Here is a 9450-nt window from a genome sequence, read left to right as displayed (position 1 = left end):
TACCACAACCCATCTCCACAACCTTTCATGTATGGCCTCAGAAACAGGCTTTGTAAATCATTTTTGTTGCCTTCCAGCAGAAAGCCCATGACCTCCACACTATTCACTGCAGACTTCCAGCTCCATACAGAGTATGTTACAATCCAAACTGGGAGTTTCTGGCAAGCAGCACTTGTGAATATGCACACAATATAAAACAGGAAGAAGGATTTCAGTTTATCAGTGCTCACTTGGGCTTGTTTGTTGCTGAGGCAAAAAAAAACCTGGCAGGCTTCCCACCACTATGCAATAGTCTAGGAAGGCTCCTGTCACCTGGGGACTCACATGCTGATGTGTGAGTGAAGAGAGCAATAGCCAGGATTCATGGGGTTTTCAGCATGATCCTAATAAACCCTGTCATACTTACTAGTGTTAAGACAGGAGCACTGAACAGAAACTGTCTTAAGAACTACTGACAGCTTCTTTCCAAAAGCTAAAAAATGTCACTTTCATGAGCTGTGCCTTTACGCCACAGCGCAGAATGATTTCCAAAGGTTTCTATCTGCTTTTATGCAGCACTCACCAGCCTCTTAAATTTATTCTGCACTCAAATCCAGCTTCCTTGATAAAGGAAGATAATATTAGCTTATAAGAAATACACATCATCTTAAATCCCACACAAAGCTTTAGCCTGAGGATTTCCGGACAGACATAGTTCATCCAAAGCAATTGAAGGTAGTTCAGGGGGTCATGGGATCAAGTCACATATGCATTTCCTTTCTTCTCCGGCATCCCTCTGGTTAAGCCTGTGCTCCTGAATTGCTCTTTTGCAATAGGGTAAACAAATAAATGTTTTGGGTTCAGGAGATATCTGTTGTCTGTAGAAGCAAGCTTATTTTGCCTTTCTCACTTTGTCCATAGAAACCTAGCATCCTACAGGAAAGAAGAATAGCCACACATCTCAGAACCGTAGTTTTTGAGAAACAACAGCATTGTCATTCGTATAGAAAATTTCTAACCACCACTGTGTCTTGATGAAGGGAAAACAAGCACTGCCATCCCTTTTTCACAGCTGACAACACAGACATGGATTAAGTGATTGCCAAGCATAATTTAGTAAGTTAGCAGCACAAGTAGCAATAGAGTCCTGCACTTCCCCATTTGAATTACTAGGTTTTGTCAGTTGCTAGAATCCATTCATCTCTTTCTACAATAACAATCAGTAGATTTTGAGTCCCTAAAAATTAATATAGACTTAGTGCAACAGTTGAATAAAATTAGTACTTCTCATTAATACCTTTGCCACTGGTAATGGAAAGAGAAGACAGTGGGTATAGAGACAAACACCAGCAGCTAAACTTTTATTGCACTCTCTGCTTCTGAAGTCCATTCAAGAGTAGGACAGTGGGACGAAAATAATTATAGGGGTCTTTCTACACAAAAGAGCCAGCTATTTAGAGGCAGGCAAAGTCATTTGAATGTCAATGAAATAACCATTAAAAGGCTGAGAAGCATTGCCATTTATTAAAAGATCTAAAGAATAGTTGCATGCACTATAGCAATCTTCTAGGTAGGAGTTGTTAATTTGGTATAAAAACCTATTAGGGACAGGGCAGAGCATAATTAAACAGGAGACAATACACACTGTGAAAAGGAAACTGGATTTGGAATTTTACAGCCTCTTATTTCATGTTTCTACATGAAATACTGTGCTCTATAATCTCTCCTTAATAACACCTATATATTTCTAGCTCCCACAGCGTTTTGCATTTCGTTTCTAGCAGTGGTCTCCTACAGCCTAGGGAGGAAGGTAAAACAAGGTTACGCACTTGAATGCTCTCCCACTCTTTCCAGCCTCACGGCAATCCTTCTTCCGAGAAAGCCTCTCATCAATGCCACTCCTTAATTGGCCCTGGAGCCCGTCTTTAAAAAAAGGTCTCGTCTCCCACAGGGCCGAGCTCTTTCTGCTATTCTGGCAGAGCTAAATCCAGACAAGGATGTGCCATTTACCAACACAAGTGTACTATAAATTCAAATGTACAGGAAAGAAGCAAGGTACTTCCAGAAGTTGTTGATGTTCTAACAGACCACATCTGGAGAAAAATCTATCTACGTGTAAGCCTGACAGGTTGTTAGTTCAAGAAAACGTGTAAGACACTGGTAGTACCACTCAATAACAAACAGAGGATCAGTCAAGAGACCCTGGGTAGACTCTGCACTAATGCACTGAACATTAAGCTAAACCCAACTGCTAGGCACAAGACTTTGTTACAGAGCTATATGACACGAGTTAGAAAAGGCCTCTGCAAAGATGATCACTTTTTAATATTTATACAAAACAGTAAGAATATTCAGGTGTAGTGCAGCTTTAACCTCTCCTTTAGCAGTAACCCTGGTGCCTTTGCTGTCGCCCACACACTGCCAGGCAAGTAGAAGTGACACACAAAATGACTCCTACGTTATCCTTCCCTCCACTGTTAGCCTGAGGCACTGCAGTTCCTCATGTACACAGCTACTGTAGCTAAGTATGCCATAATATTTGAGAAAAAAGTAAATACAAATGCCCACAGCAGGACTAAGTAGCAATTGTTTGACATCTCCCGTAACACCCAGAGGCACAGAATTCTCCACTGATATATATCAAACAATCATGTCATTTAAAATACTTTGTTCTTTCTCCTTTATTTAGCCACAACACAAATACAAGAGCAGTCAAACCCCGTCCAGTGAATCTCACTAGGTAAAACCTGTTCAGATTAAAATTCTCATGAAAACAACCAAAATGTATGTACATGCACACACTCTCACTCACACAAGAATTCAGCAGAGCCCTTACAGAACAAGGAGTGGTCCTGAACTGCACCTAAAACATGACAGAAAAAATCAACCGTTTAGGATACATCTGTAGAGCAAGAAGGCTGTGCACTGAACAGTTCCCCACTGTGCCATTCCATCGGCTCTTTAAATACCAGCATCATTCATTCCAGGTGCAAATTTGAAGCTCGCAGAGGGACAGAGTCTGACCTCAGTTACCCAAGAACACAGGGTCACAGAACAACTACTCCACTGTAACTCAGAGCAGAATCTGGCTCTATGAAATGGATGCGCATATGACTAGCTCTGGCTGGAAGACTACTACAGGTGACAACTTTTTTTTTTCCCTTCACTTCCCCAGCAACTAAACCCACCACCAATATAATTTGGCTTTTGCACCATCCTCACTCTAGAGTTTGCTCTAAAGCATGTACTGCTCCTTTCCATGGAAGAAATAGTGTTGCAGTTCTGAGATGTGAGTAAATGTCCACTAGGGACTAGAATAAGACCACCAAATATACCAAACCACTGCAGAAGAAATAGAAATTGAGCTCTATAGAAAAACCTGGTCAAGCTGGTCCATCTGATTTGTCAACGCTTTGTTCAGAAGTATAAGACTCAAATATAGTTTACAAAAGGAGTAATTCTTTATAGGACATCTCAATGTCACAATACTAACAAACCCACAGCTTGTTAATGCTGAGAAAAGAGGTCTTGGAAAAATTAATATCTAAACTAGGCTGTTGCTAACAATAATAGGTGATATCTCTTCATAAAAAGGCAGTCTGACACACTCAAGAATAATGAAACATTTGAAACAAACTGTTTACAAAAGTGATTTAAATGCTCAGCACAAATCTAACACAAGCGTTAACGACTATTGTAATTTTATTTTTGGACAACTTCAGCAACTATTTAAAAAAAACCAACAAACAAACAAACTCCTAATACAAAAATGTAGAAAACAAAAAGAAAAATCCAAAGAGACAGTTTTTAGACAAACTTAGTTAAGGTGAAGCTGTACCTTTGTCCCAGTTATTAAGAACTTCAACTTTAAGCGTTGCATAACCCAGCTCAGCTAGGTTTGTAGGTTTCCCCACCCTTACTAAAGAGTTAGTTCTTAGAAGGCTCCAATCTCAGTCCCCCAGGGTCTGTATGGTTTGCTAAGGGTTGCTGACTGCGTCGGTGTAGCCGGGCTCAGCACATTGGGGGAGAGCAGATGGAAGGAGCCAAACGAAAAGGGGAATGCAGACAGAGATGCCATGGAGGAGAGGAGAGGAGGAGACAGTTTGGTAGTCGATGTGACCACCGGGAGCACTGGTCCAACGCTGCCATTTGGGGGCACTCTGAGTGAGGAAGTTTCAGCATGTGGGGCAGCAATTCTGGTCTGGTGATGCGGTTCCGTGGAGGAAGCTGTAGTACTGGTATTACCGTGCCCATTTTGAGCCAGCAGCAACGGGTGAGATATGTGAGGGTGATGTCCAAAGGCACTGCCCCAAGGAATGTGTCCAATGCCAGTGTGTGCGCTACTTGCTGCTTCCCGTTGAGAGGCGTAGTTATTGAGATGAGACACAAGTCGAACTCGCAGAGGATCGGAGGCGTCCAGACCCTCTATAATACTAAGGTATCGAGCAACTTCAGCCAGGCACTCTCGAAACCCTAGACTCCGATAGTCCATAGCCAAAGCATGAGCATCAAAATAGCCTAAGAGAAAAGAACAAAAAATGGACTCTTAAGACGTTGTTTTCTAGTCATTGCCTACATGTAGCCTCCCCACTCCACCCTCCCCTATAAGCATACTTCGCTTGGATGTGGTTAGTATTCCCAACCATAGATTAGCTGCCAATCTCCTTTTTTTTTCCTCCTTCTTTTTTGTCCAACAAGCTTTTCTTTTCTATCTGTGCTGTGATGCTGCAAGTCCCAAGACCAGTCACAGGCTGCCATTTTTAAACTGGAATTGGACACTATCACTGGAGGAAAGTACTTTTGTTTTTTCCACGACTCCCCAGTCCAAGCAAAACCACAGTGCAGTGAAACTCATCAGAAACACTAGTCCTAGCTTATCAGAGGGGAATTCTGCAGGCAACACGCTTTTTCCCTAAAAGTGCATTTCACCATTGCTGCTAGTTCTCTTCACTACCCATTTCATCCTGTATATTTTCCTAGTTTGCGTTCTGAACTTTTCATAAAGTTAGAGAAGCAAATAATTGACCACAACAAAAACCTCGTGTTTTCCAAGTTGCCAAAAGCCGCTTCACTTCACAGTGCTGACACATCACTAGAGAGACTCGTAATCACTCTCCCCTAGAACAACCCGGAGCTAGCACTGTAAAATGTTACAGTGCCAGCGATGCTGCAAATCTTGTCAAGTAGAAGAAAGTCCCAAATTCCTGACAAAACATAAGAGAGTTCCCATTCACTTTCTCCAGGCACTCCCACAGCACACTGCACACCAAATGCTAGGGAACGCGCTCCTCTGGCAGCAGCCCCTCTGCGGAGCCACTGACCCGCTGTCAGGCACCAAACTTTACCTTTCCCTCCTGCTGTATGCAACATTTTCAGGTGATCGACAGTCATCTGCAGAATCTCTGCTTTTTCCAGCTTGGCTGATCCCTAGGAGAGAAAGGGAAGCACGGAACCTTGCAGGCAGCGCCAGAGACGTTAAGAGGGGTGACCCTCCACCCCGGCAAGAGGGGGAGGCAGCGCGGAGGGCCACCGGGCGCTACCTGCTTCTCAAAGGCGCTGGGCACCAGCCTCCTCAGCTCGGACAGGCTGTTGTTGATGCGATCGCGGCGACGCTTCTCGATGATCTGGGGGGGCAGAAAGCGGGGGGTCAGGGGCGGGCGGGCCGGGCTGCGCGGAGCCGCGGCCGGCCGCAGGCACTCACCCCTCGGCGCCTCTTCCTGGCCAGGATCTGCGAGCTGGTGGAGGGAGACACGGAGCCCGCGGCCGAGCTCAAGTTCCTGCGGGGAGCAGCGGGACACCGGTCACCACAGGCACCGCCACCCGCGGGGAGCGGGGGTGCCGGGGCTCCGCGGGGCTGAGGGGAGGGAACCGCGGCGCCCACCCCGCCGGCGCTCACCCGTTCTCGTCCGCGCTCTCCTTCTCCACCTCGACGGCCTCGTCCAGCTCCTCGCTGTCCGACGAGCTGTACTCGGGGTGCGCCCGCTTCATGGCGGCGGCGGGGCGCGGGCGGCCGTCGGGCAGGCGGCGGGGGGCGCGCGGGAGGAGGGCGCCCAGCGCGCGCCCCGCGCCTCGCCCCGCGCCCGTCTCCCCCATCGCGTTCCCACGCCTCGTCTCTTACCCGCCGCGGGCAGCGGGCGGGCAGCGGGCGGGCAGCGGGCGGGCAGCGGGCGGGCAGCGGGCGGGCAGCGGGCAGCGGGCGGCGGGCAAGCGAGCAGACAGCCGGGCAGCGCACGCCCGCCACCGCCCGCCGCTCAGCACCGCCACGCGCGGGCCCCCGCCGCCCCCATTGGCCGCCGCCGGCCTGGCCTCGGCCAATTGCCGCCGCCGGCCGGCCGCCGGGCCCCGCCCCCTCGGCTGGGAACGGGGCGGCGGGGGAGGCGCGGCCGCGCGCCGCCGGCCGTGGGAAAGCCGCGCGGGGCGCGGCGGGCGGCGGCGCTGCGGCGCGGGGCGGCGCGCAGCAGCGGCGGCCGCCGCGTGCGGGCGCCGGCGGGGGGCGGGGCGGACCCCCGGCTGGGCGAGCCGGCGGCGGGGCGGCGCGGGGGGGCACGGCGCGGGGCGGCTGCGCGGCGGGGCGCCCCGGGGTGTCCCGCGGCCGTGGCGGCGCGGTTCCCGGTAGCCCCATCCCTGCGGGCCGCCTGCGCCCCGCGGGGCCAGCTGCCGCCTCCGAGGCCGGCGTGGCTTCGGGGCGCCTCCCCGAGGCAGCGAGGCCCCGGGCGCCGCGTGAGGCGGGGAGGAAGCCCTAGCGGCAGCCGCTTGCGCTCCTTCGGAAGCCGGGTGACATGGTCGGCCACGGCCCGGAGCCGGGGGGGCGCTGGAGCTCGGGGGGGGGCAGCTTTTCGGGCAGCGCAGGGGAGGCGCCCCACTGCGCTTTTCTGAACTGCAGACCTGCCGGGCAGAGCCGCTCCCGGTGTCTCCTGTGTTTTGGAGGTGGGGAGAAGCAGCAGCGGTTTTTAAGAAGTCGAAAGCAAATGCGCTTTGCTGTGCCGGTGCTGGCCGGGAGGACGGGGCGGCGGGGAAGGCCAGCGCTGCATGCCGGGCTGCCGAGCCCAGGCCCTGCTCGCGGTGAGCACATGCTGCCCGGCGCTGAGCGGGGCCCCGAGCCTGCGTGCCGTGTGCCCCAGCACAAGGCCTCTTCGTTCTGCCAGCGTTCTCGGGCGGAGGTGCTGGCAAAATGGGACAGGTGAAATGAGGGTGTACTCTTTGAGGTGGTTTCATAATAATTAAGTTTTCATTTACATGAAGCCTTTCAACTAAGGCACCTCTCTTCCAAGTGGACTCTTCGCATTTTGAAATTGGAGGGGCTGGAGGATAACCAAGCTGTGCGTAGTGTGAGGTGCAAAGAATCGACAAACCCAGGTTTCCCCTTTTCAGGATCCTGGAACAGCTGCCTTCAGCCTCCCAGTTGTTTGGGTGAAAGTTCCTGGCACGGAGTTGCTCCAGATTTCATGCAGTTGCCCGTGTTTTTGCAAAGCATCTCTGCTGGGAAGGGAAATGGGAGCAAGGACCAGGCTAAAGGCAGTAGAAGGGTTGCATTTAAGATGGAAGCAGTTCCGCAGCCACCTCTAGGGAGCTGAGGGCGATAGAAATGTTCCCACAATACAGTTTTCATAAATATATCCTTTCTGCAGTGCTATAATTAAGCTTGTGTCAGCACCACATTACTGAATCCACCTTGCCAGCCTCTGTATTTTTGTTGTGAAACACCTCTGTCTGCACCACTTGCTTTTACAGGACCAAAAGCCAGGTCACTAGAAGGCGCAGTGACGTTTATGCATTTTTGGCCTGCAAATGACATATCTGGCTTTTCCCATCCAGGCATGTATATGTCTTCTTCCTACTAGGGGGGAAAAAAACATTGTAAAAGAGGTTACTGGCATTAGGCATTCATTACTTGTGAGTAGAGCTCTGGCCACCCACATTCCAGCAGTCAGATCCTGGAGCTGCCCCCCCATCCTTAGCTCCGTGAACCACTGGTGCCAGGCAGCCTCCAAAGATGCCTTCAGACCTTGTGGAGACACCGACTTCTCCCAGTAATTTACAGGAATGGGCAGGTAGAGTGTAGCTGGGTCTCAGTGTAAGCAACTTCAGTTGGCGATCAGCTGCCGTGGGAAGATAAGAAATGTGTGTGGTTTCAGTCTTCCCATCCAGCATTAGGAGGAACAGACAACAAAACCAGCTTTAAATTACTCTTGTGCTTTTCTGGTACTAGGCAGGGCCTGGTCCTCAGCATTGGTCTAATTGTTAAGTGTGGCCCAAAGGGAAGTTTTATTAGCCAGAAATTATGAACATGTTGAGACAGCGCTGTCGTGCACCTCTCTCGCCAGGAGGGCAGGGCAGATGGGAGAGCAGCCCTTTGCTTGCCAAAGTCAAAGGAAATTAAAATGACAGTGTAGAAGGTGGTGGCACTTCTATAAAGAGCTTAACTTCAGACCCCATTGATACCTTCACAGCAATGAGGCAATGAACCTTAGGAGATGACAGCCTTCTCTCCTGTCCCCTACACTGCCACGGTGCCTCCCATCTCCCTGCTTCACACTGCAGCACAACCACCCTCTTGCCTTCTCACGCTCGCCTTTTACTACAGCCATCCCTGTCTCTCAGTCACCCCACCATCCAAGGATTTTGTCCCACACCCCTTCCTATCACACATGCCAGTGTGCCTGCCTCCCCCGCTGCCCCCGCCTGTTTCCCCTTTGGCTTCCAGGTCTGGCACAACTCAGCGTTTCCAGCTCCAGGCTCTGCAGCCACTTCTGGCTGTCCCAGTGCTGAAAGCAGGAGTGGCAGGACAGGGCAAAGCCGTCCCGGCAAAGCAGACTCAAGTTTGAGACATGCAGCGACTGTTAGTCAGTCCCTTGGAAGGGAGCAGAGTCGTCTTTTGTGCGCGCCTCCCGTTTGTCCTTGCTGAGTGCCTCCTGCAGCGATGCCGGTGGTGGCCAGGGTCCCACTGAAAGGGGGTGGTTATTGCTGCTGCAGGCTTTCCTCCAGCGGAGACCTGCCACTGCTGACCCTTGCTCTAGTGTGCGCGATAAATTAACTCCCATCCCCTTCCTTTCCGTCTTCTCTCCCAAGGGAGCAAGTGCTTTGAAGAGTAATCCTATCAACCTGTCACCCCAAGTCCCGGAAACTCGCCGTTACCATGGTTACTGTGCCCAATTCAACCGGTGGCTCTGGCACTCGCACTGCAGCCAGGCGAGAGCATCGATGCCCCCCGCGACACCCCCTCCCCCCCCCCCCCCCGCGTATATCGAGCTGCAGCATCAGCTCTGCAAGCAAGAAGTTGCTGCTGCTCCAGATCCTGTATTTTTCCTTACTGCCTCCTGGCTGAACGTGTGGATCATTGGTGCCACTGACACGGTTCAGAACAAGTTAGCACAGATCGAATGGAAGCGCCTGAGAAGTGCACGGGAGCCACGGAGGAGGCTTTTAAACTTCTTGCACGACCTGTTAGCAGTACTACAACCGTAAATGTGT

General features: G+C 51.2%; 1 protein-coding gene across 1 annotated transcript; it reads right to left on the bottom strand.

The window, feature by feature from the left end:
- Window positions 1–2642: 2642 nt before the first annotated feature.
- HEY1 (hes related family bHLH transcription factor with YRPW motif 1) lies at window positions 2643–6233 on the bottom strand. The gene is made up of 5 exons (XM_037382049.1): window positions 5876–6233; window positions 5681–5756; window positions 5520–5603; window positions 5325–5406; window positions 2643–4497 (listed from the first exon to the last, which is right to left on the bottom strand). The coding sequence occupies exons 1-5, from the start codon at window positions 6070–6072 to the stop codon at window positions 3914–3916; spliced, it is 1023 nt and encodes a 340-aa protein (XP_037237946.1). The 5' UTR covers window positions 6073–6233; the 3' UTR covers window positions 2643–3913.
- Between the last annotated feature and the right edge of the window lie 3217 nt (window positions 6234–9450).

Source organism: Falco rusticolus, chromosome 3 (genome assembly GCF_015220075.1).
Source record: "Falco rusticolus isolate bFalRus1 chromosome 3, bFalRus1.pri, whole genome shotgun sequence".
Classification (NCBI taxonomy): Eukaryota; Metazoa; Chordata; class Aves; order Falconiformes; family Falconidae; genus Falco; species Falco rusticolus.
The sequence above is the reverse complement of the archived record's forward strand: the minus strand, read 5'-3'. Positions and strand labels throughout refer to the sequence as shown.